Source organism: Sparus aurata, chromosome 15 (genome assembly GCF_900880675.1).
Source record: "Sparus aurata chromosome 15, fSpaAur1.1, whole genome shotgun sequence".
Taxonomy (NCBI): domain Eukaryota; kingdom Metazoa; phylum Chordata; class Actinopteri; order Spariformes; family Sparidae; genus Sparus; species Sparus aurata.
Genome location: NC_044201.1, coordinates 28,783,255 through 28,810,652, shown reverse-complemented (window position 1 = coordinate 28,810,652; position 27,398 = coordinate 28,783,255). Strand labels below are relative to the sequence as shown.

Genomic DNA, 27,398 nt, shown 5'->3' with positions numbered 1-27,398 from the left:
TTTTAAAACGCAGCTGATTAAATCAACACTGAATTCCTGCATCGTGAGTGCTTAAAAGATTCACTGATTCCCGACAAATTGGTGCAGTTTGTCTTCAAACACACGTGATTATAAAATCACAAACAGGCTTGTGTCAGGCAGCAAAAGTCTGTCCAAAAGAGATGCATCATTTTATAACATTTTTGTAGGTTTTTTTTGCCACAATGGCCCAGAAAAAGAAACCGAATGAGTAATATGAATACATTTGCTGCAGGGCTGGCTGCAGTAGAAATGTAGAAATGCAGAAATGTGTGTGGTTGACTGGGCCTCCACCCACGTTGTGCCTTGAATGTATTGTTCCTCTCTCTGATCTCTCAGGTCAGTTTTAAGGGTGATGTCACCAGAAGCCCCAGACAGTAAATCATCAGCGGTGTGAATCAGACTTTAAAGATATCGCGGCTGATGGAGAGGAAGTGGAAGACTTCTCTCTTCAGCTCCCCAGTCTCTGTCGCTGCCCATCAGCTCATTGCACTTCGGATGTGAGGAGGAACTTAACTAGATCCACTATCTCAACACAGGCACTTTTACGAGCCTCAGTAGCTTTATTCAAATAGCATTCATTTACAGCCGCATAAAGGGGAAAATTAAACCAATAACTCACACGCGCACAGACAGACTTGCACACTGTCTCATATGGAAATCAACACACATAAACGCAAACACCGCGACCCATCACACGGCAAACACAATGCTACGATTCCACTGTCAGAGTCGTCCTGTCTCGCCAAACTTCACTTTTCTTCGTGGAATAAACAAGCGTTTCGTACAGCCAGGACTCCCCGACGAGGGAAGGTCCCACAGCTGGGACTGGTGCGAATCCTAAAGCTGCTTTTGGAGCGCTAATCTGAAAAGCTTTGCTGTCCTCGGGCCCATTAGCAGCATCAGTGTCTCTGGGAAACAGCAAATGACTGAGAGAGAAAGAGAGAGCAAAAAAAAACCCAGCTGAAGGTTGCCAGTGGACTTTTTCCTGCTTCTTTCAAATGTTTTTACACATTCACAGATGTTTGGTGGCACTGTGCATCCCAAAGTTAGGCGTATCTGCCTCTCACATGAAAGAACACGGTGTGTTTCCGAGGGTGACACTACATCAAAATGTTTCATGTATGAAATGTGGAGTAGCTCAGGTCTCGACCCTCTTATCTGCCACCTTGGGACCCCAATCTTTCTCTCTCTCTCCTCTGGCTGCCTCATTTTCAAATGTGTTATGGATCTGGATCTTTATCCTCAAGGAGGTTCGGTGGCTTCTCTTTCTGTCTATCACCTTTTTTGTGTGCACGTTTTCCTTGTTGTAACTGTCTCAGGCCCCGATCAGACCTGGTATCAACCTGCGTCTGTGGTCTGGGCCGCATGTCGACTATATTCTTCTAGCAGTGTGTACATTCATGTGTGTCCTGGGCCACTTTGACGGACCGTCTATTTAAACGACGACGCCACAACAACAGGCAGAATAAATGTTTCAGCTACATCATTGAACTAGTAACTGCAATAAGCCCCCAGACTCCCTTTACAAATTGTGTGATTTTAAGAGTTGTTGCCTGAGGAGCAAAATAACTAATTCAGCTTAACGGCTACGGCAAATTTTAAATTACCTGATCCTTCTTGTAAATTCGGCATTAATGCAATAAAGTAAGTTGTTTCTATCCTTTGTCTAATGTGCATCTTACCTCCAAACAGCTCAACATGACGGCAAACAAAATGCATTAAATGTGACTCTTCGCATTGAAGAAGCCTCTTTAATCAACTTTCAGCTACGTGAATAAAACTGACTGAATTATTTTTTTATTTTCCCGTTTCATGAAACTTGCAGTTTAGATCCTACTAATCACACTGGAAACACTCCAGCAGGAAGTGCCAAACAGTCCCAGCATGAGACAACTTGGCCCGGCTGCTTTTGTCATCAACCTCCATAAGAAGTCGTGTGAAATCAAGTCGACGACGAGCCTCAGGAGAGAAAACACATTTTAATCAGGAACTGAAAACCTAAACATATTCTAGGCTGGCCGGTTTGTCGATCAGGTGTGAATATTTAATACGCTTTAGCAGACTATAATGTCACAAATTAATTCTTTAGCAGCACAGCAAGAGAAAAAGAAAATTGGTACTAATCTCATCATTAATGTGACTCTTACGGCCGTTGTTGGTGTTTGTCAGAATGTGAATGTATTGAGGCTATCACCAGGCGCCAAATCTCTAAAAGCTGCTCTTTGTAACGAAGAATAAAATCACCACCTGTGCATTTTGAAGCTAATTCCTCATTTCAAAACAAACAAATTACTAAAAGAGAAACACTATCGATTGATACCAAAGCCTCTCGCGCCATTAAAAAAGTTTTTCCTGCCGGTGCTTTTAAGCTCTTAAAAGGAAAAAAGAAAGGGAGGGTGAAGACGCTGGCACCAGGTTTTCAGGCCTCCTGTCAGCTTTTGGCAGCAGCGCTAACCCTTTAAAGACATGAACAATGAACCCCTTGCTCTCGCTCTGTGCCCTTCTGTCGTGTAGCTACGGAGCGTATCCCAATTACACAGATCCTCTCTGGATGATACAGCAGGTTGTCTTTTATGTCGTACGAGTTCCTGCCTGAAATCTTCAGCACGATGTCACTATAACAGTCAGGAAGCCTCGCAGGAACAACCATTCGCAGATGTTCACATGCACCAATAGAACATTTGGAAACCAGGATTTGTTTTGTGCTCGTATCAAACTGAGTGTCATTATGCTTCTGCAAAATCCTGCCAGCTTTTTTTCAGTACGTCATTTCAAAGCTTGTGCCAAGTGTTGGGACCTCTAAAGTTTGGCAATTATCATGTGTGCGTGCACAACAAAGACAATATTCTTACTAAACTGTGTACACCTGTCATGAAATATTTATTTAATTTATCACCATGCATGCTCTGAATAACAAAGTTTCTCTTGTATTCGCTCAGCCACCTTTTTGACCAAATGTGGGCTTTCATTTTGTCCGTGTGAAGACCAATCAGCAGAATAAATACCTGAGTTTGCATCTGCAAAAACACAAATAAGTTCAAACTGAACATTGCTTTATGTTGCAACTCTCCATTTGTTTCGGTGAAACTTCCTATTCTTCTCGTCACAACGCTGTGCTCATGCTACGTTTAGGTCTGGGCACAAACACAACTTTGTTAGGGTTCAGGAAAACATCGTGGTTCGGTTTAAAATCCTTGTTTTCATCGCCACCATCAGAGATGGTCTGACAAGTTGAAATGTCCACAGTTCTCCTTTTTGAAAAGAAAACATCCAGTTTTGACGCCGCAAGGAGGGATGGAAATGTCTCCAGGTGTCCTCAAAAATATCCAGTGGTGTGAACTGAAGCATCCTGGCGACTGGGATGTCAGTCTGAGGCCCCGTCCAGACGACAACGTTTTTTTTTTTTTCGAAAACGCACACGTATTGCATCGTTTTGGCCGACCGTCCATACGGATCCTGAAAACGCACTTTTTTGAAAACGGGTCTCAGGGTGGAGAAATCCGAAAACGCAGCCCTCCCGTTCTCATGTGGACGGTGAATCCGCAAACTTTCCAAAACGGTGACGCCATCGCCCCACCCCTCCACATCTAACAACAACAACAACAATGGCGGACTACATGCTTGTGTTCGTGCCGCAGAAGATATTGAGCATTTCTTGCAACTTACTCTCCTTGTAGTTGAGTGAGTCTCAGCAGCAGTTCGACCTCATTAACGCTCCACACTAACGATTCTGGTTTCCTTGCAGTAGCCATTTTCATCTTCTTGTGTTCGGTTTCTCCGTCTACTGTCTGTTTGTTTACAGCGCGCAAGCTTTATGCACATGCTCCATTTTTGGTGAATGTCAAGCGCCACCTAGAGGCTGGAATATGAACCACAGCGTTTTTGGTCGTTTTCAGTGGATCCGTGTGGACGCAAATATTCTTAAAACGATAACGAGGAATACGGAGAAAAAAAAGATCGTTTTCGCCCGTGTGGACGGCCCCTGACACTCACTGTCTAAATTCTGCATCCTTTGGAGGAGCATTTGAAGGCCAATTACGTCACAACGCCGCTACTATCCTTCGTGGCCTCACATATCCCAGAAAAGAAGAAAGAGAGAGAGAGAAAATGGCGACATCGTGTGGCGTAGATCGTCACTTTCACGGGGCTGGGCGGCAGAAATCGTGACGTAAGGGTGAAACATCTGGTGACGCAACCAGGAAATGCTCCAAAGGCTAGACCGTCACATTTAACAACGGCTGACGAGGTTAACAAGGTCTCTCTGAAGCACTCGCCTTCGTAGACCGCAAAGGCCGAGTCCTTCAAAGGATGCAGATCCTGAATTGAGACACAGCAACTGTTGATATAAGCGGGATGCTGCATTGTATGTGACCATTACAGTATCCTGCTGTGGCCCAGAAGGTTGCAATAATAACCATAAATCACTGATGCAGAGACGTTCTTCACTGGCAAAAAGATCAGCTAACAGTCATGAGCACTAACAAGTAATAAGGCCACAACCTTCGATTTGAGTTAAAACCAGGTAAGAAGACAGGTAGCAACAGAGCAGAGAGGCAAAACAGTGGTCCATCCTGAGTAACCAGGTGTTTATTAGTTGAGTAGAAGTATGCAGCACACAGGAAAGCTAGCCAACAAGCTGTAGAAGCAGTAATCAGAGTGACATGCTAACACTCACAGCTCTGCTGGTGTTCAGGCCGTGTGGATAAAGACAGGTGGTAAACAAGAGCTCGCTAAGCCGGCAGGGAAACAGGTGTTCGGGGACGGCACCATCATTTTTTATTCACATTTGCATCTTATAAATATTTGATAAATTAATAGTTTCCTCCATCTGGCGCGTGTTCTGTGCTGTTGCTTCGGTACGTGGATGTTCTCCCTGTTCCTGTAGGTGTTGAGCAATCTGCATGTTCACTTGACTGATCGGCATACTGAATGACTAAGAGACCGCGAGAAACCCACTGCACAGGCTCGCTCAGTGCGGTCCATTGAGGAGGAAGAAGGAGGAGGAGGGAGGAGTGAAGATGGTCTTTTATTAAAAATGTTCTTTCTGCTGCACACTGGCTGTAAGTGCTGCCTCTCCTTCCATTAATTTGTGTACACTAAACAGTGGAGAGGCGAGTGGGAGAGCGGTGGAGCTGTCAGTCAACTATTATAATCACACTTTTGAGAAAAAGTTTCTCATCCCACCAGCAGACGTTTCCGTCACTATTATAGTTTGTTAATTAGTGTGCGGGGCGAGGCCAGACAGGGAGAAGAAAGCTTCTTTTTAGAGCTTCCTGCTGCGCCTCAAAATTTGATCTGGCACAGCTGGAGTTATAAGTCCTTCTTTCAACTGCCCCGTTCTCGTCTTGTCTCTCCCGTCTCCTCACTTTGATTTTTGTTTAGGCAGAAAAAGCCTTTATCGACTGACAAGATCAGTTTGGCTGTAATGTAACAAGCTCAGAGTTGAATGCCAGCGTTAAACCTTCGCCTCCGAAGGCGTTTTGCGCATTAATCTCTGACAATCTCTTACAAGGCTGCACCTTTTTTTTAAAAAAATCACCCACAACAGTGGCGGCTTCTGTGCGTTAAGAAAAATAAATCAGGCTTGTGATAAAAGCGAAGAGGTAATTAAAATGAGCTAATAGATGTTATTAGCTATTCATCAGCTGCGATTGCGTTCAAACTCTCCCTGGAGGCGCAGCGATCCTCCCAAACAGGAAAAGTACTTGAAACAGGTAGCGCCGGTGTCTTTTCCTGAATACCAATTAGCTCCGGCTTTCTGTGGCTCAACCATGTGAATCATTTGACAACAGAGTAGCAGTTTTTCCACGGCTGGCTAATTCAGCACAACGCCTGTGAGGGAGGTAGACACGGAGCACCGCGGGGAGAATGTCACGAGTATTTGAGAAAGGTTAGACAGAGAGGAGAGCGTGTTGCTATCATATACGCCATTCATCACCCGTGCACCGCAGTCACAAAGAGCTTCCGTGGGCGCGAGTGCGGCTCCGTATTGATGTGCACTCTGTGTGCGCAGGTATCGAGGTGGGATGGCCCACTGAATGTGTTTGTGTGAATACTGAGCGTTCGCCTTTTTAGTACATAGAGCGTGTCTCCCTCCAGAAAACAGCTCACACCGCTAATGCGTGATTATGCAAAGCAGAAGGTGGTACAACAATGGAGGATGAGCGTCGGGCTTTCTCACCACAGACTGTTAAACTGTGACTGTTTTCATTGAACATTTGTAGTGAGACAAGTATACGTTCCTCTGAAGGAGTCAAAGGCACTTAACACCTCACATCTGGTATTAACATGCATCTAAGTGATGTCAGATTCCTGCTACTTGCAAATATACACCTACATCTACGACTAAACTAAAGGTTTTTACACAAAGGAAGAAATATGTCTTTGTGTGTAACATTTGCCGAATTTACAAGAAGGCCCAAATAATCCAGAAATTGTTATAAACAGCTTTTAACAAGGTATGTTAAATCTCTCCTCACTCAACAACTCTTAAAATTGGGCAATTCTTAAGGAAGTCTGGAGAGTGTTCAAACAGCTGCTCAATTTTGGACGCACTTGAGACAGACAAGTGAGCACTTATTTACCAGCAGATAAACCAAAAATGTGAAAGCATTTAAGGCCGAATTTACAAGAAGGCACCAGTGATTTAGAATTTGTTACAAACAGCTTTTAACAAGGTATGTTAAATCTCTCCTCGCTCAACAACTCTTAAAATTGGGCGATTCTTAAGAAGTCTGGGGAGTGTTCAAACAGCTGCTCAATTTTGGACGCAGCAGATGAGTGAGAACTTTTTTACCAGCAGATAAACCAAAAATGTGAAAGCGAATTTACAAGAAGGCACCAGTGAGTTAGAATTTCTCATAGCTGTTTCGTTATAAAAATAAAAGTCTCCTCTCTTAATAACTCTCAAAACGATGTGATTTGTTAAGGGAGTCTGGTGATATTGCAGCTACCAGCTCAGAGGATGTCATCTGTGCATGTGGTCATGTGTGTTGTTAGGACTTTAGTACTTTTGACGGCTGTGGCGGCCACACTCGACTGCGTTCTGTCGCCCGATAATGATCCCGCGATAAACAGCAGCGCTACGACATGATTGGCTGCTAACAGTTCCCCCACAGACGTTCTCTCAGCCTCTCTGGGCCGCCAGCTCTGCTTTCGACACAGAAACCTTTACAAAGGGCCATGAAAGTGCGTCTCGTGGATGTCAAAGCTCCAGCAGACTGTAGTAGAGATGGAGAGTCTGACAGCAGCTTCTTATGCCTGGTTAGCTCCGTCCACAGGCTGTCCCTGCTCGCCTTCCACTCGCTGCAGAGCCACGACGTCGCTGGAAGGGAGGAAACGAGCAGAATTTGGGGGGTGCAGTTAGACAAATTAGTTTTGCTCCGAGATGACTGTGCTCTGGTATGATGTGTCCATTGGTACTGAATATTTTATATAGAACCTTTTTAAAAAAGTCAATCTTAACAAAAAGTTTTACCGTCAGTAATGTCTGAGTAATACAGTGATGCACGTTACAAGTTTTGATGTAATGCAGCACAGGCACGGCAGTGTGTTGTTGTGATTCGCAGCGGGTCCATTTGTGCATATTTGGACTAAAAGCGTGTTTATCCTTTACACGGGATGAAAACCTGGCAGAAGTGACATCACTTGAAACACTTGATCAGACTTCACTCGGCTCCCTGTGGAGCCACGGAAGGCTTTGTGCTGCTCCTTTACGCGTGCAGCGGTATTCCTCCGGACACGCAAACAGACATAAATGTTTGCCTTCGAGCGTAGCTGTGTGAGATCAGCTTTATTTTGAAACAGTGATGAAAATGAGCAGCGACTGATCACAGAGGGAGCTAACGCGCGGGGACAAACTCGCGGCGGATGCCAAGGAACAGCGGGGAGTCGTGTTTGCAGGAGGAAGGCAAAACCATGTGGTGACTGATGAGATTACAGAGCAGATGTTCATGTGCGTCCTGCGTCGATTGTATGCAGAATCCAGCGGTATCACATTTTAGGAGTCGAAGCTTTTTTTTTCAAATTTTTCCAGAGGCTGATGAAAGCTTCCAACGACATCAACTCTTCGGTGCAACATGCAGAAAGTTATGAATTCAAGCTTCAGTTAATTTATCACAAACGTAATCAACTGACTCTTTTATGCTTCGTGGATTTGTGCATGACATTAACATTTAAAGGAAACAGTGATTCTGTGATCAGAGGAGGAAGAAGAATAAGAAATGTAGATAAAAAGGCGAAGAGCTGAAGCATGTGAGGGAACATGCTGCTAAGAAGCTAATAACGGCTCTTGGAGTCCGTTTCGAGAACTAATCTTTGTTCCTCAAATCAAACATAAAAAGGCAATTCTCTGTGTTAATGAGCTCAATCACTCTTCCTAAAAGCCTCAATAATTCATTTGCTCCCAGATTGTCAGACATCCATAATGGATAACATGCACAGTGAATTATTTACACAGCCATCCTTCGTGGCACAACTTACTGACTGACACTGAAGTTACCCGGTGTGTCTGATGGGCTGGTGTGTGTGTGTGTGTGGGTGTGTGTTCATGTGTGCAGATTTCATACCAACATTTGGCTCCGTAAATGGGCTCAGAACTCAAATCAGTAGCGACATCCTCTGTGAAGACAAACAGCACCGAGGCTAATAATGGGAGTGAGCGTGTGCTACCAGCTCCCCCATCAGTACAAAGCAGGGACGTACACACAGGAACAATGATGCTTTATCAGAAGAAACCAGGAGGAACAACATCTCCTGGAGTTATTTTGCGTCAGTTGTGAAAAAGAATCTCAAAATCTAGTGACGCCGCCCACCTCTGCAGAGCCAAAGTTCACGTTACATCACAGGAGAGAAGTGGACGTTCTGAAATCAGCGTTTGTGAAATGCTGGAAATGACTCCAGTCCTATATTGGCCAATTCTGGAAACTTTGCCCCTGCAGCCAGAGTCAATAAATTCACCTGTCACACATTTCTGCCTTCAGTTCTGGGTCAGAAAAACTCTAATTCAGCGGCTATGTCTCTAAAAGGAACTCTTGTTTGGCTTTGCTCACTGGCAGGTAATCTCGTGTTTTTATATGTTCCATCTTATATGTTGTGTTACATGTGAAGTCAGATATAATGCACAGAATGTGTGTTTGCTTGCAGTCTGGTCGTCCTCTGCAGCTCAAGATGAAAGTATACCTCACAACTGCAGCTCACAAGCTGGAAATCTACCAGCTGCTCTCAAGGTAAACTATTAAAGTTCTTCCTATCAGAAAAACTACTTTATCGTGCACTTACTGTAATGTAGCTCACAAAAAGATTAATTATTAACCCAGTGTGGGTGTCGGCTATTTGCTTTTTTATGTCATGCCGCCCTGTCAGAGACACACAACAGCTGTACTGTCTGATTTGAACCAACAGGAGGCGATAGATTGCGGTGAGAACCTGCCGTGGAGCTCACAGCAGACAGCTGCACTGCTGCTCTCTGTGAGGAATCTGACTGATAGTCTGCACAAACACCAGCTGAGAGGTAGGAGGATGAGCCAGAGACACGCATGTTGGTGTGTGTTCTCCTGTTTTATGTGTGTTCTTCTTCAAAAGTGCTGTTTGAGATGTCAGACAGGGGGAATTAATCTGCAGACTGAGTCAATAAAATGTCAAAATGTTTCTAAAAGTCCTTGTTGTAAATTCCTAAAGGTCAGAGTGATGTCTTCATACGGCTTCTTCTGTCCAACAACGAGGTCAAAGACTCTTTATGAACTGTCACGCAGGACAACAAAAGCAGCAGATCTGGAACCAGCACATGTTGGCAATTATTACGATCAACTCATGGATTTATTTTTGCAGCTTTTTTGTTAGAATTAAAGAGACATGATGAAAAATGTCCCGTCCTGTCCTCCACTGTTCCACAGCTAACTGAGCTAATTGCACAGTTAGCAGCAGTAAACAGTTTTGGAGCTACTGTAGGATCTTGTCCATTTGTTTTTCTAAATGACTCCTTCACACTCAGATCATAGGTGGGGTTATATTGGCTTGGGCAGGAAGTTGAAATGCTTGAGGATGAAGAGGTGGTAAAGGTTTTTTGGAACAAGGAATATGACTGACGTACTTTTCTTAATCTCAACAGATTTCTTTCTGTATCTGTCTTTCAGGCGATCTGTTACTTTCCAACTTTTTTTGACGACCAGAAGCATAAAAAAAAAGCAATTTTCAGCTCCGTCACGATGATGTCTTGAGCAATAAAATCAAGCTGTACTGACCAGGATAACAATTTAGTTTCAATCAGACAGCAGGTACCTGCCAAGTCTCCTGATTGTCGGTATAATGATAAAAGAAAAATAAATAAAAAATCTGCCATATTCAGTGTGCTTCTAATCAATCAGGGTTTGGTTTGCTGCTGAATTATACTCCCCGATAACCTGAGATGAAGTGGAGATTGCAGCTGATTGAAACTACTGATGTAAATAAGTAAATAATAATTAAGACTTAAGTCGGCCACACTGACTAGCAATCATGTTGAGAAAGTCGGAGAGCCGTCGCTGTTACCCAGTTTATCACATTTGTCAAAGCACTCGAAGTCTAACACTGAATTAAGTGAGCTCCACCTGCCAAGTAGAATAATTACTTTCTACTGAAGATGCTCTCATCGCTGATTACGATTAAATGTTGTGATGCAATTTCTGCTGATGGACCGCGAGGGGAATAATTGCTCGAGTGTTTTGTCACGTAGGCCTGAAATTAACAGGATGAAGAGCACGCTCGTCGTGCAGGCGGCTCCAGATTTCATCAACATTAATGTGGATTTCTGCCATTTTTTATTAAGAGAGTCGGTACGGTTTAAGGGTGACGGATTAATAGAAGAGCTGCAGAAACAATGAAAACTCTAAATATCACTCTTGTATTAAAAAATCTTTGTTTTTAAGAGTGCCAAGGTGCAGAGCCAGAGAAGTGCCCTCCAGCCGAAGTCCCCGACAATGGAGGGTTGGTTTGTGTCACAGTCGCGAACAAGCGCTACTGCAAACCTCTGTGCAACGACGTGAGTTGTAAACGCAATATTCCAGTCTGTAAAAAACATGTTGTGATAAGCACGAGCTGGAATATAACTGCAGTCTTTTTGTCACAGGGATACGATTTTGCTTTCATAAGGAGGAGTCGTCTGTACGATGTGTGCAGTGAGCGGAATATCACAGGGCATCCAGAGTATCGATGGGATAGTCAGTATGTTGGAGGGAACAAGCTGGCTGAGTGCAACAGTAAGGCTGGATTTTATCAACTAACTCGGAGATGCATCAACAACTTTTTAGCTAATTGCTGAGGTCAGGTCAGAGTTCACAGCCGGGGTTAATCTATAAAAACCCAGCTGTCCTCAGCTGCACTGTAAATGTCTTCACTGCATATGTTTTATTACTTTTTCATGTCTTAAACTGTCCGTACAAGGAAACTCACATTATATATTTATACAGTGGCTCTTTACATAAGTGTATAGTTTGTTAACTTCTTTACTCTCCGTTTCTAGAAGCGTCCTTTCAAGTGTCGGGAGCGAAGACGGCGTATTTTACCAAAGATCAGGACTGCCTAACAACCAAGAGCAGCAGCCGACTGCAGGACGCCGTCGTTGAAGGGTTTAAAGCTGAGCTGGAGAAGGAAGGCGTACAGGGAGAGGCGCGGTACGCCTGTCTCGTATGTGGAGGACAGTGAGTCGGGAAGATGCCTCGGACACGTCAGGAAGTTTGTGGAGCGAACGTCCTTCCAAGTTGCACAATGAGATGAAGCTTTTGACGTAGTTGCAAGAATAAAACTGCACTTTAACATGAATGGGTTTCCTGCAGCTGCTTTTGTGCACACTGAGCTTATATTTTATATTTTTCAGCCGCTGTCAGACAAACAGTGTCTTCCTCTGACTGTTACCTGTAATGATACAGTCACAGTTCTTGCCAGACGGTGGTGCTAAAGAGACGACTCTGCTGTTATCTATGGCCCAATGTCAATGTCCCCCGAGGGCCTTTAGCCCTGAACCCTCACAGAGTCAGCTGACCTCACAGGTAAGAGAGCGATTAAATGTGATGAGCCTTTTAATATTAAACCTCCCAGAACTGCTTAACTATTACTGAAGCTCACCACCAGAGACCATGTACTCTCTCATAGCTTCCAGCTATCTAAATACATTTATCAACATGGATTATTCCCTGAGAAACTGAGGAAAATGTTGGAAGAAATGGTGGAAGAGTCCTTGACACCTCCATTTATCCGGATCTGCACCAAACGTTCCCATGTAACATTTACAGCCATTAAAGAGCAGCTGTGGCCACAGACAGTAATAGTTGAGGTCCAGCGATCAGGGCTCATTATCTGTCCCTCTCTCCAGGCTCGAGATGAAAAAGGACTCTGTGCTTTTGAAGTCGTGTCTCCTCCACTGTGGACCTCTCTCTCTGTCTGTGGACACATTTAAAAGGCGTGACATTTCTGATCTTGAAAGATGCGATAAAAATAAACTGCAGGTTCATTACAACTCCCCGCGGAGATCGTGAAAGGACCAAAATACCTCCACTGACACTCTGCGACACTAACAAGAGGATGGATACGTGTGGACGGATCTGAAGAAGACTGGAACTGGTTTCCCTCTGACTTCCTTTTTACTAACAGTAACACCAAACATGTATTTGTCTGGTGGCAGACTGTGCAGCAGAGCAGCAGTTACAGCGAGGTTAACCACTCTGCTAAATGGTCTGCTGTGTCTGGAGTTCTGTCTGCTAACACATCCAGACGTCGCTCACAGAGGCCAAGGTTAAAAAGTCAAAATGAGATTGCAGGATCGGATTAGGTCGCCATTGACGTTCCACTTCATTCTATTAGGAATCACTCTAATCAGTGGAGAAAATAACCCGCCGAACGACCCTCTGGTGAAGGCCGACAGACTGTCTAATCATCAATTACGGAAATGGCCGTCTGTGAACTGAGGTATAAACAGTGGTCAACTGTAACGTCACACATCTCCCACTAGGTGGAGCTTCACTTACACATACTGATTTTAAGCATCTAAACAACTCTGTCCACAAACTGTGAGTGCTTCAAAGTTTGTTTCCTGCTTAAACACGACTATTTAGCTCCACGTAGGAATTATTTTTCTTGTCCGTAGTGGAAGAAACTGAGAGGCCCGTAGAAAGCCTCAGTCTCATCCGCATCCAACATCTCTGTGATGAACTGAATTTCTGCATCCAGGTTGAGAAATGTAGTGAAAACCTTTCAGAGCTGCACACATGAGATCATAATGATATCCAGGTTTTAAATGACATAAAGGTGTTGGGTTGTCCACATACTTAACTTCCAAACAAAAAGATTTATCTCCTCTAACATCACACTGATATTACATTTGTTTACATGCTTTATAGTAATTATGTAGGTTTCACTGTTTTGAACCCCGCAGTGTTAGTCTTTGGACACTAGAGGGCAGTATTAAATCACTCTTCTGTACGTCTTCTTTATTTTCCAGCAGTGAAACTCACATCTCGTCTTGCTCACAGTGCATCAGTCCAGCTGGAAAGCAACATCTCTTATTAAAAACAACCTGTTGAAGGTAGAAACAGACGTGCACAGTGAGTGTTTGACAGAATAAAAGAGGAACATCATGTAACTTTGTGCTTTGTTTCAGCGAGTAAAAGCACGCACTGATGGAGGTTCCTCTCGGAAAACGGAACGGAATTTAATATTTACCTAAAGAACACAGTTTATAATCTCCTTCCGTTTGTTCCTTCCTGTCGTCTTTCTCCTCTTCCTCTCTTCCATTCAGCAGCATGCGTGTTATCTTAACAGAAGAGACGAGCGGTGAAGCAGTGAAACCTTTTCTCTTGCAGTCATTGTGTTGAACCTAATGCCGCTCACTTCCCTGGCTGCTGTCCAACTTCTGCAAATAGCAAAAAGAAAGAAAACTAAAAAAGAGAGAGAGAGAATGACGGCCTACAAAGAACCCACTGAAGAGAATGAATATGAACGAGCTCTGAACTTCCGTTTCCCGTGCTAAAATTTTGACGATGAATCACAATGTGCTGCACCTTTTGTTATATTTGAGAATTACAATTTTTTCTGTCGAGGGTCTGACGTGCAAATCATCATGTCTGTAAGTCTGGTTGGGCTAATTCTTATTCATACAGTAAGAGAAGCTTTGTTCAGAACAGACACTTACTGACTTCAGGAAGTGTATTTCAGAGCTGAGTGCCTCCCGCAGAAGCTCCAGCTCTCCTTCTTAATGCGTGTCCAACTCGTTCCTTGGCCTGGTAAACAAATGAAACCCACATGAGTAACAGAAAGAGTGGTGGGAAAAAAGAGGCAAAACAAATCTCGTGAAAGAGGAAACTTGTAAAGAGAAGCTGCAGCATTTTTTGTTCTACATATTGAGTTAAAGTCTGTTGATGTTTTCGCTTCACTTGCTGTCTTTTTCATGTTATTGTGTTTTATCACTGAGAAAAGAGATAAAAGCAAATAAATATATTCTAAATATTTCACGTTGGTGTTCATGCTGACGGTGAAACAGAAAGGCCCGATATATCCCAACTCTTATTAAAAAAACATCAAATGAACAGTGAGGATTGAGTTGAAGAATCAGAGGGATGCGTTGTAATAAACAGAAATTCCCAGGTTTCCAAATCTATCAGAGCAACTTCATTACTATAATAACATAACAGATAGTTTAACTAAGACTCTTAAAGAAAGTTTAACAGTTTTATAGTTAGCAACAGGCCATAATCACAAGGTGAATGACAGTTATTACCTGGAATGATCTGAAGAAAGCTGCAAGCTGCAACACACGTGAGTTATTTTGATAACTGTTTCAGGTTTTTCTCACTTTGGCCACAAGATTAATCAGTAAATCATAAAACAATAACTGGCCAACCGTCATGATGCACCTGCTGAGTCCAAACAACAAGAAAACCGGACTGAAGCAGCTCCTGCCTGACAAAAGTCACTTCGACGTTTGAAGAGTATTCTTCCTCCGTTTAAAATGAGCTCTTGGACATCTGAAGACTGAAGGATACGCAGCAGAATAAACACTGACAATCAACTGAGGTTTTTTAATTTTTTAGACTAACAAGCTGCAGTCAGTGTTGTCAGGTCCGTGTTATTGTGTTTTGGGTAATTCTGTCTCTCAGGGGGCTTCTGCACAGGGGTGGGGGTATATAAGGAGGCCCCCAAGGGACAAACCACTGAACATTGAGTGAACTGAGAGCAATAAATCAAGTTCAGTTCTCTCACAATTAAAATCATCCGACCGGAGCAAATCTGAAAGGCTGGTTTGGTTGTAATCATCCAGTGGGATGCAAAAAAGATGAGATTTAAGATTTTGAACAGACAGCTTCAATAACGACTGTTTACTTTAATTACAGCTGACTCACTGCAGAGCATGTGTGTGTATATACATTAACAGATAACAAACCACAGGTCTGTTATTTCTATTATCCTCTGTCCAATATCGCTGTGACCATGACAATCTGCATTACTCCAGTAACAAAAAGCTACAGCTGCAGCATCATTATCACGCGTTTACAGAAAACGTAGGCATAATAACCCACTTTGTTTCATATGTGTTTGATAAACAAGATAATTATATACAGTAAATCAGTGAAACCCATAACAAAAGAGAGGAATAGATGGTTTCAAAGTACTGAACACTGTGAACCAAACAGATGCATCAACTTTATGGAGACGCCACAGAAGAGACCACGTCTCTTTTGTAATAAACACAAACATCGAGTTCTTCTGTTCTTATTGAAGCGAAGTGAACATTTCACACGGTAATTTCGTAAACATACATAAAATCTAATCACTCAGTTCAATCTCCGTCTGGTAGAAGCGTTGGACTTGGGGCTGTGATTTCACCTGTTACGGCTCTTAAGGTGTTTGAAGGTTCTATATTGAGCTTCGCATGAATCTGAGACGAGACGCCTCTATCTGTCTTTTATTGGAAGTTAATGAAACAATAAAACAACGGAGATAAAATTGCATTTCCACAGTTTGAAAACCTACAGCTGTGTGTGTGTTTTTTTTTGTTTTTTTTTAAAGTTAACACTTCTCTGTGGAGCTTACAAATTTGATTTTTTTTTTTAAGGTGAACATACTGTTATTCAAACAGTAGAGTGATATCTCCAGCGTTCGGCATTCTGAATATCGGTGATTCTTGCAGTTTAATATCAGATTCCTGCAGTGCAATGACATCCTCAAATGAGCCTTCACAAATAATGTAGCAGTAATATATCAATGAAGAGAGTCCAGCACATAAAAAATACATACAACCTCCTAAATCATCAATCCTAAGAACTCCGGCTGAATATTTCAGCTCTCTCTCTCTGTTGAAGTGACGGGGAACGATCCACGCCGGCAGCCGCCCTGTTTTTGCACACTGAACACTTTTTAAACGACTGTAGCACTCATTCAAATTGACATGCATTCAATTTCCAACAATCAATGGGCAGAGAGTTAAATATGCGTTTTAAAGAGACGCTGCTGCAGAGGCTGAAGACAGGATTGATGGTTTCAGCTCAGAATGGATGATCATAAGAATGACTGAGAGGAGGCCTCCCTCTTCCGAAGGCACGTCCTCAGCACTTCCTGTGGCTAATAAGCCCCGGGGTAATGAAGGACCTAGTATGTTTAATGAGGCTGATGGATGAACAGGACATGCTACCACACATGCATGATTTAAAGGCAATGCTCAGAGAGAGAGATGGGAGGGGAGGGAAGTTCAGAAAGAGGCAAGAGCAGAACATGAAGAGAGGGTGAAGGACAGAGGAAAATAAATGAGGACGAGCAAAACAAACAGATTAAAGTACATGAAAGTATTACACGCTGTTTTACTGACAGGTTACATTGAGATCACCTTTATATTAGATACAGGAGAAATGTGACTGAAAGGATTAACAATGTTTACATTTTTCAACATTTTTTCAAAATCATTACCTCGACAGGTTTGGGGGCGTATTAATCACTTCACGTCCATAGTATTGTAGAGAGGACATTATCCAAAGTAGTGGCATCAGCAATAACAATGACCCGCTTCCTTCCTGGAACACTATTGATCTCCAGTCTTTAATTAAATAGAGGAAGTCTCTTTGTGCAGAAAGAAGGTAGACCAGCGCTCCACCGCCAGTCATGTTCCAATAGAGGAGGTCCTCAATTCATATTCTGCAACTAGCTCATATTCTGCTTGTCTGAGAGGTCTTTAAATGAGCCGTTGATGCCTCTTTGAGTCCATCGTTCTATGTTAAAGGGATATTCCGGTGTAAGTTTAGTCCATGGTCTAACACACCGTGAAACTGTGTTAGACTCCCTCTTGAGAGATCAAGTTAGCAGACCGCTAATTTACGGAGTTTTATCAACCTCAGAAACGACCGCACGACAACAATACACTGCAGTAAATGGATCCAAATATAAACCGCCACCAAAAAGCCACAAATAATGCTCAGAACAGCACCAAACTTCAGCAACAGTACAAATAGGGTCTCAGCACATAGTCCGGGGCATCTAACCTCCGCTAGCTTAGCTGGATTTCTATTGTGAAGCTAAAAACAGATTTCAACTCTCCTCCATCAGCTTCCAGGTCGGGGAAGTCCCGACGCGACGATTACCGAGTGCGGTTAGAAATGCTCAATTCCGTTCTTTTCCCTGTCCGCTCTCGATAATAACTGTTATAAACTGGCAGGTAAGACACATATGAACTTTGATTGCTTTTCCATGGAGTCATAATCATACATTTTCATCCATGAGCCGCGGAACTCTACTGCACTCGGTAATCGACTCGTCGGGACTTCCCGTCAACAGGAAGCTGCTGCAGAAGAGTGGTAAATTTAGTCAGCTTTCCAGTAGAAATCTAGCTAAGCTAGCGGAGGTTAGATGCCCCGGACTATGTGCTGAGACCCTATTTGTACTGTTGCTGAAGTTTGGTGCTGTTCTGAGCATTATTTGTGGCTTTTTGGTGGCGGTTTATATTTGGATCCATTTACTGCAGTGTATTGTTGTCGTGCGGTCGTTTCTGAGGTTGATAAAACTCCATAAATTAGCGGTCTGCTAACTTGATTTCTCGAGAGGGAGTCTAACACAGTTTCACGTTGATTTATACCATGGATTAAACTTACACCGGGAATATCCCTTTAAGACACCTGAATCTGAGGAGATGAGGAAGGAGTGTTCGCCCATAAAGGTCTGTTGTCAAATTACACTGTGTGGCTTTTTGTGACACACTTGATTCCCACAACATGTCCATGAAACAAAGATGCCACATGCTGCTCTTTTCACACGTACCTGATGGTGAAAATTAAAGCAGACGCTTCCCTAAAGGGCACGAGGAAACAATTAACGGTAAAAGTAAAACAGTAAAATGATCACCTAAACGGGGGAAAAAGCAGCTGAATGTGACGCCGATCTAGTTAATTTCACAGTTTTAAATCGGGAGCGGGTACCTGAATGAAAGCGCCCCGAGAGGTTGAAAGTCAGAAGTGTGAACAGTTACATTTTCACACATTTAGTCTCTATAATTCGTCTGTACATGCTATTGCTCATCTAAGGGCCACGACACAGCAAACAGATATCAAAAGAACAGTTGTTTCCAGTTAGTGCATGATGAATGAATCCACTTCAACCAAACTCCATCCATTAGTTGGTAAGTTGCTGGATAAGCATTCAGTGTAAATGCTTCACTCTCCGTCCCTCACTCATTTTTCCCTCACAGTCCTCGCTGCATCAATCACATTAGCCTGTTTTTTTTTCTGTACACTTGTTGACTGAATGAAATACACTGCAGATCAACGCCTTAATTAAGCCAAATGGTCTTAATGCTCTGTTATTTACACTTCCAGATTTGGACTCCAGCCAGGCAGATACAGAGAGAGAAACGCAGACAGGAGTCTATTCAGCACTTCCAACACTATGACTCAGTTCTGCTCTTTGTAAATAACGCCTTCTATCTAATGGACCTGCAGGAAACTGCTTCTTATGTGATTTTGACAGTGTGAGTCCCTGCTTGTTCTTTTCTACACGCATTTGACTTTACAAGAGTGACCGCAGCTTTTAGTGTGACTGCTGAGATTATTTTTGATCCGCTATACAATAAAAAAACCTAGACGCCCTGTTAAAGCGAGGACAGTGATTGCACTTTTGTCCAGCAGGCCTGACAGGCTTCAAAAGACAGAAAAATAATTACACATCACAGCAGCAGGGAATATTTCATACATCAGAAAGTAGAGGGCTTCTTTAAAGAACATTCTGTCTTGTTTTTAATTTCGCTCTGTTGTGTTTTATTGGCATTTATTTGCTTGCAGCATTTGCTGTTACTCTTTTGTATCTCATAAGCATTGTTTCTGTTTATATTTCACTTCTGTAATTATTGCCAACATTACTTAAGAATTTTATGAAATGTCAGGACCTGTCTACTGCTTTAAACTCAAACAAATGGCCGTCTGCTCTCAGGCTCAACTTCCAAACCCATTGGCAGAATGAAAGAATGTAAAAGTACCGTCTCAGCAAAACCACAGGGAAGTTCTTTATGTTGCAACTTTATGTTTACTTAAGTTCAATTTTCTTTTTTTTCTCTAATCACAACACAGTGTGTATGCTCTGGTTAGTTTTGGACACAAAAAGCACTTGGTTAGGTTTAGGAAAACATCATGTTTTGTCTGTTTTGGTCACCACAAGAAACCAGTTTTGACCTTACAGACACGGCTGGAGATGTCCGACTTCCCATTGAAATATGTATTTTTACGTAGCCACAAACACCACTTGAAATTGTGCTTCACAACAGAGTCCTGCAGGGGTTCAGGGTTCAAATTGTGCAGGTTTGGGTGAAAAGTAATGTACTGTGTCGGACGCCTGGAGAGCGCGGGTCGGGTTTCGCCATTGCCATTTTCAAGGCTTCACTTGCAAAAAAAAAATCATTATGAGTGACACATCTACAAAAATGTCCCTGCATTTTAAAATGATAAGCATTTATATTTTATATGCTTATTCATGCATGCTAGTGCCTTCCTAGAATTCCCACTCCACACGCTAGCTTACTTTAATTTTTAAAAATTGCATGTAGGCTTTCTAATATGTCTAATTTGCCTTCAGGCACGGGTCGGACATTGGTATCAATTTATAGCAAGTCGGCTCGGGTGCGGAATGTAATTTGTGCTACTGTCAGAAAACGGGTTGGATGCAGTTTTATGTATGGTGGGTACAGGTTTGCAAAATAAGACCCGTGCAGGACTTTGCTTCACAATGTAGCGTTATCAGGGTAAAAATGAGGCGTGTCCCCTGGTTGCATTGGATTACTGCGTCCTTTTGTATTATTGTGTCAGCGGCGCAGGACGTGTTCCCAGCACCGTCACTGAAAACACACATTTAAAACAGACAGGTCACAAAATTAACACTGAGGTGAACTGAAAAATGGGGACAGATACAGATACACGCACTTTTCTTCTATGTATTTATATTGCAATATTAATGTATGGTTGGAACAAAATCCCAGCACACCTGGACCAATTGGGAACCACTGGCGTACGGGTTATAGTCTGTGACAGAATGTAATTGCAAATACTGCAGACGAGGGAGTATGTACTGTGTCTGTGTGTCCAAATATATAAACCTCCCTCATCCAGGAGACAGTTGCTGACACTTACCTCAGACAGGTGCTGTCAGTGACAGCTTTCTGACTGACAAACAGGCTCTCCGCTCTCACACATTCTGTCAGTGCTTCAGCCTCAATCAGCTGCCGGTCCAGGTCTGCAGTCAAGAGCAATAAATCAAACACAAAATGACTTCCCTCAAACACGGCAAGATACACTGACGTGCATTGTTAAAACATTTGCTCAGGTGGCTGAGACAATGGGGCAAAGTTAAGTTTATACAGTGACCCCTCCATCACCTGGAGGTTGAGATGTTCATACTGTAAGGCATTTGACCTCTTCCCACTAAAAAAAGGAGACGCTCTGTGACTGACAGTTAGAGCTGGTTTCAGACCAACAGTAGCACAAAGTTGTCAAGGATTTGTCACAGAGAATTATAAACCGCTGTGCAGTGTTTTTGGCTTCAGATAAGCCTTTAAACTCATGGGCCTATTACTAAAACTGGATTTTCAAACCAGTACCTGCAACAACACATCGACAACAATGCACGCTTTTGTGTTTTTTGTGTCTAATGCGGTGCGATTTTCATTCCAAACATGCTGCAACCTGTATTGGTACTGATAGCTTCCAACTGTCAATGCATACACTGTGCTATATGCGTGACTGAAGCCTATTTTATACAGTTTTTTTTTTTTATGTTTTTTTCTTAATCACTCCAGTGACCAGAGGCTTGTACTCAACATACCCAGGATATGTTTCCAATATCTGGCTTCACCCAGAATAACAATCACAGAAGTTTGCAGCATCTCACAATTCACAAATATGGATAAATGTACTGGCAGCAGAGGAGAATATCTTATAAACGAAGAGGAAAGCATCAGAGAAATGGACATTAAACACATGACAACCGTGAAGATCCACACATCAAGTTCTGCTGGATTTTCTATTAAAGATGATGTAATTTCCCAGATTAATGATTGATTAGAAGGCACTGCTTTTACATGTGTTGATCTGTTATCTCTAATATGGGGTGCATTTGGTAATTTACCAGAGATGTACCCCTGAAAGATGTAGTCCTGACATCCCAGGGTTGACCCCCTAAGTTACAGCTCTAACCCTTAGATCCTGCTTCATACTACAGGCCTCTGGCTTCAAACACAGTCACAAAGCCAGAAACTAACAAACAACATCTGGACTCAAGATACTGTACAACCTTGCCATATTTTAGCAAACTTTGCTGCAGTTACTGAGTCTTTTTTTTCCTCAAGCTTTGATTTCTGTCAAACGGAAAATGTTATAAATAAAAAGGTGTAGAGAGTGCTGCAAAATCAGGTGCCGCAGTCGGCTGTCAGCTCACGGTGTGAATGAAACGTGAAGCGTGGTTACATGTGCTCTTTCAGAATTACCTTATCTCACATAAAATGACTCGTGGTAAATCAGCTCTCTGGATGTTATGCAGGCCCTGCAGTTGGAGCTGGAACTCATGTGACGGTTCCTGCAGCTCATCGGCTCCGTCTCCGATTGTAGAGGAAGAAAAAAGACAAATCCTATCAAGACCTCAAGAATGATAGAGTCATAATCACCAGGAGGGCTGAAATCTGCACTGAATAAGTACTCCTCAACAAAAGGGCTGGGAATGAATGCAATGTAGGCATTTTTGAAATTCACTTTACCTTTACAAACAATAAGAAAATGCTGTTACCCCTGAGCGCAGATAAAATACATAACGTAAAAATGGTTCTCAGCAGTTATGAGAGCTCTACCCTGGGTGTTGTGGTACTAATGAAAACAGTTTAAACATCATCAAAGTGTAATATGTCATTAAATGCTGCTAGACTAAAAATATATATACATATATCGTGCTTCTTTGAAGAATTGCCGCTGCAACTGCTATACGGATAATCCCCACACAATATTTGTCAATTAAGCAAAAATAATTAATGTACATTCCCACTGTGTGTTGCTTTCCTCCCCATGTCTTCAAAAACACTTGGTCCAACCCGACTAAATTAATTTTTAGTTTGGTTAGACACACGCTGTCAACACTCGCAACTTTTTTGATGTATTCCTTTTACTGCTAATTATTTTACCACACACACGAACTGTGGTATGTTCACAACTAGAGTCTCATTAGTGCTGCAAAGGCCAGAGGTATCTGCCGTGTTGGCTGCACAGAATTTTAAATCTCATCACCAAATGAGGGACTTTACACCTCAGAAGCTTTGTGTTATAACTCTGAAGGCTGGTCTGTGAGGACGAGAAGCAAAACAAGGCCTCAACTTTGATACGGCAAATTTAGACGTGTTCGTTTTAATCAAAGACGAGGTTCAAACTGTGTCTGAGTTCTGTCACTTGCTTTGGTCTCCCTCGTGTATTTCTGTACAGAATATTATTAGACAGACATACATGCACATACGCCTGCACACCATCTCATTATATTCTTATTATTATACTTGACCACCTGTAGGACTTGAGAGTATTTCTTAAATTAGTTGTAGCCTCCTAGTCCAGATGAATGTATTTAATCATGCATTTCCAATATGATCATTCTCTTTTTATCTTATCTTATTCTGGAATCCTTATATACTTGCATTAATCATACAGTATGACTCTTCATTTTCACTCCAACCAGTGATGACTCTAATGACTCATTTCTGATATCAGTTTAACTTTTATTGTCCTCCCACCATCTATAAAATTGAACCAGATTCTTCCTGAAATCAAGCTGATGACTTCACTGTGTTAGCGATGTGCGATACATTATAATCAATCTATTTACGACCACTTATTCCTCTAATCATAGTGTGAAATACACAAAGAAATAAATAATATTCCTCAGGTCCACATATGGGTTAAATAACCTCCTTACCTCCCTCTCCAGGTCCTGACACGCTGTCTCTCTGTTCCCTCGGAGACTGAAGTCTCAGTTGAACCTTGAGATCTCTTGGAGGAAGTTTTCTTCTTCTTCTTTGGATTCCTTCTTTATTTTGGCCTGGTAGGAAAAAACAGATCAGATGAGAAATGCTCCTCAGTACAGCTGCCTGTGAGGCCGCAACAAGCTCTGCTGCTGCTGCTGTTAGTGGAAACTTTTATCTCAAAGTCACAGATTTATTTCACTTTTGTACAATATTTTTCACATATGTTATATTACACGTTTCTACTACTTGAAATGTGCATGCTCAACTCTCTTCAGTGGGCCAGGAGCTTAAACAATTAGTCAATTAGTTGGTTGATAGGAATAAAGGTGCATGACGCACACTACAAAACAGGTCAGAATCATTCTTAAAGCAGCAAATAAAGCACACCTGGAATAAAAAACAAAAAAAAAAAGGTTGTTGTTCTGAGACGCTGTGGGTAACTAATTCAATTTCTATACACCTAAATAGTTTAGACTATCTAAGTTCACAGTGTATTTATATGGCACATAACCAATATGATGCGAGATGTAAATATTGATTCAGGATTTCAACCCACTAGACGTTCCCTGAGGCGGCTCTTCTGGCAGAGCATCCCCTCAATTTGCTTCAACATCTGGTCTTCAGTTTTCTTCATCAGATCAAGCTGCAGCTGCATCGCAGACAACTCAAATAGACAAATAGTACAAATAGACATTCGGGCAGTAAAGACACAGTCTGACAGACAGATGTACTCAGAGGGAAAACATTACTGAAACTCTACATGTGCGAAATGTGTTAGCGATCCCACAGGAGGTTCAGGTTGGATAAAAAGATTAGATTAAATTATTTTAAATCAAATTTCTACTGAAAGCCATTACAACCATTATGTGTGGTATACTGCATAGAGGAGCTGTGTTAGTGACCCTTTAGCAAAAATGACGTGCTGCTTTAACCACTTTAAAAATCATGAATTTCAGGGTTTCTGTATCCAACACTCACTTCCAAGTTTCCCTGTTTGGTTCCTCGTGTCCTCATCCTGTGTGATTATAGAGTTCTCCCCAAAAAGACAGAAAGTTGCCACATAATGTCGGTCGGTTAATTCATGGAGGATGCTTTTTAAGATGCCCCAGGCATGACGTCCAGTTCAGTTTTCAGTCTGTTATTCTAGCTGTAATGAATGGAGGGAGTTATTGTTTCTTTTGGGTGGTGGAGGTGCACAGTAAGTTTTCAGCCAGTGCAATCAGCTTCCAACTCATCTAAACACTGTAATTGTTTTAAGACAGCTCTTATAAACTATATGACTGTAAACACACAGTGCTATAAACACACATTGCATACTAGTATGATGTAAACGGTTTAAATATATAGTTCTAAAGGGTCAGAAGGTATCCTTTGTCCTGCGTTCCCAGGCAGATGATACTCAGGAGACATGCATGCTGTTGTATTCAGCAACCTTTTCTAATTAGTAATGAGTATGAGTATGTATGTAGTATGAGTAATTTGCTCTTTTGGTCCGATGTCCACTTTTACAAGCACAGGAAGAAGTTGGCAATATTTCTGAGAGGTCAGCGAGCCTTCCTCTGACATAATATCTCACACATGCTAAAAGGTTTCGCTAATGTTATCCAGGGGAAATTAGCCATTGATTCCACAGTGGCACTTGCAATTTGCACTGTTGATGAAATGAATGGGAGAGATTAAGTGTTTTCAATCATAAAGCAGATCAGCTGATCAATATGCCAATATGCACTTCTTTAGCTCATGTGTCAATGCCACAGAAACGGTATGCTGCCTTAAGGTAAGACGTGAAAAAGAGCGTTACAGTTATATTATTTTTATAAACGTATGCTAGGGATGAAAAGTAAAAGGATGCACGTCCCTCCTGATATCACAGAGAAAATAGACGAATATGTAACCAGTATTTCAAATATGATCAACACAGTCTGTATCTGGAGGCACGTTCAAAGTCAAACTCCACGATACGCCAAGATGTAAGTGAGTACCACGCTGTGCAAATATCAGGGTCTTCCATGATAAATCACCAGTACCATCAAAACCGGCAACGGTCCCATTCATCTATTATTTATATTGGCTCACTCTGAAATGTATTGAAATTTGTGAAAACCTGCCAGAACGCTCCAGTGTTAATTTCAATGGGACTGTTAAAAATAATTGAAACCGTCAAAGTATGTTATGAACCCCCTCAGAAATTCAAAGTGTATTGTTCAGGAAGGATTGACAACCAAGTTTTGTTATTCACAGCCGGTCCTCTAGAAACAAAATGTATTCCAAATTGACAGATTAGCAACAAATATAAACAAACCAAGCTCTAAAACATCTTTACCTTTACAGCCGGCTCCTAATTAGTCTTTTGTAAGGATCAGTTGAAGTCTTCACATTCTCTTAGCTAATAACCTGTAAAAAGAACTGCGATACACTTAACAACCTATTACAAATTGTCACTTTTGCTTCAAGGAGTTGTGTTAAGCTAACGTAAGATTGGTTGAAAAGAGGAAAAAACACGATTTATAAATTTTTGGGGCCGATACTGATATTAGGGAGTAAAAATTCCGGTGTTAATATATCGGCAGATGTTTGTTTTCAAACTTAAATAAACTATATGGTTATCAAATTCTTTTGACGAAGATCTTGTCAAGTACAATAACAGTAAACCTTAATGTTCAAAATGGCGTCAATGTAAAGTAGTGAACAGTAAACCTTTACTGGGAATCATTTTAAAATTACCCCAAACATCTTTTTCTGCATTATGCAGTGTTAAAAAATGTGTTCTAATATTGCTAACATGTCTAGGTTGCACAAGTAATCTTCCATTGTTAGCTGATAGCAATGACTAAGCTGTAAAGTTAAGTTAGCTTATTTTACCAGCCACAATCCCAGCAGGCAAGCAAGCATTACCTACTTTCTTTGAATGTTTGTTTTTGTTCACTTTGTTGTTGTTCAGATAGAAGGATTTGCTCAAAAAGTGTGTCTGAACTCATTTTGAGTAAATAGCTGGCTTAAAAAATAACTTAACACGGTTCAGCTAACAACCACCTAGCTAGTCCCATGTAGCTAGCTTACTTATTAGCTCTGCCTATGACTCAGCTTTTAAAAATGACCCTCGTCCCGCTCCATCCTGGAACTCATGTCACTTTGCAAATAATTCTAATGATGCTTTACCCATGGTAATGATGACCAACACTGTCTTATTGTATGAATTATTTCAAGAAGTAAAAAACAACAAAAATAAATAAATAACAGGTGCAGTTTTGGGAAGTGCGAAGGTAGCTAAGAAAAATCAGTCTGTCATGTCAGTTAGCTGTCCCGGATGTTGCTAGCAAAGTTTAAGATTGTTTAAGGCTCATATTAGTTTATGTAGTTTACATTGCCGATATGTCTGCAGTGTCAGTTTCTATAAATCTGTCATGTAGTTGATTTAATAAACGTTTGCCTTTCTGCTATCAGCATTCCTGCCTTGTATCTGCTGTCGTTTTAACTTAGAGCAGTGTTAGCATTAGCCAGCTAACTGTGGTCACCCACATCGATCCGTCCCCCACTCTCTCCAGTGTTCAGCGTAATGAAGTGCTGCAGTGGCTCAGTCAGCTTCCTCAACAGTAATCCACAGAGACCCGCAGTGTAAGTTACATTTGTCACACAATTTACTGACTTTGACCAATTTCCCTGTTTCACCACTGTGACAGAAAAGCTCCTGATCCGGTGCCATGAAGCACATTACGGTGTGAAACGTTAAATGACCCAAGGACTACATCATTCTGACATTCATTTGCAAAATTAATATCACATATTGATTGAGGCTTTTCCATAAATCACCAGGCTGAGCCTTTCTCCTGACTGGCAAAGGCTCCCTTTGGAGACTTCGGAACAGCAAAGTCATCAAATTGTAAGCAGA

At 41.9% G+C, this 27,398-nt stretch overlaps 2 protein-coding genes across 2 annotated transcripts; one reads left to right on the top strand and one right to left on the bottom strand.

Annotated features, from left to right (window-relative positions):
• Positions 1-8,911: 8,911 nt before the first annotated feature.
• LOC115596751 (uncharacterized) lies at positions 8,912-11,817 on the top strand. The gene is made up of 6 exons (XM_030442145.1): positions 8,912-9,077; positions 9,166-9,248; positions 9,424-9,532; positions 10,926-11,038; positions 11,126-11,255; positions 11,519-11,817. Exons 1-6 carry the CDS (start codon positions 9,035-9,037, stop codon positions 11,698-11,700), a joined length of 660 nt encoding a protein of 219 aa, XP_030298005.1. The 5' UTR covers positions 8,912-9,034; the 3' UTR covers positions 11,701-11,817.
• Positions 11,818-13,119: 1,302 nt separating this feature from the next.
• Positions 13,120-26,487, bottom strand: LOC115596809 (coiled-coil domain-containing protein 172). Its single transcript, XM_030442222.1, is given in 8 exon segments — positions 13,120-13,242; positions 14,183-14,270; positions 20,646-20,750; positions 22,034-22,106; positions 22,355-22,370; positions 23,461-23,583; positions 24,066-24,223; positions 26,409-26,487. Coding segments are annotated over 8 exon segments (765 nt in total).
• Between the last annotated feature and the right edge of the window lie 911 nt (positions 26,488-27,398).

What these genes read in the sequence shown, in the direction of transcription:
- LOC115596751 (XM_030442145.1), top strand. Translation starts at nt 9,035, where the DNA reads ATGTCTCTAAAAGGAACTCTTGTTTGGCTTTGCTCACTGGCAG. An exon ending in GCAAACCTCTGTGCAACGAC is followed by an intron (nt 11,039 to 11,125) that starts GTGAGTTGTAAA and finishes TTTTTGTCACAG; the next exon opens with GGATACGATTTTGCTTTCAT. An exon ending in CAAGCTGGCTGAGTGCAACA is followed by an intron (nt 11,256 to 11,518) that starts GTAAGGCTGGAT and finishes CTCCGTTTCTAG; the next exon opens with AAGCGTCCTTTCAAGTGTCG.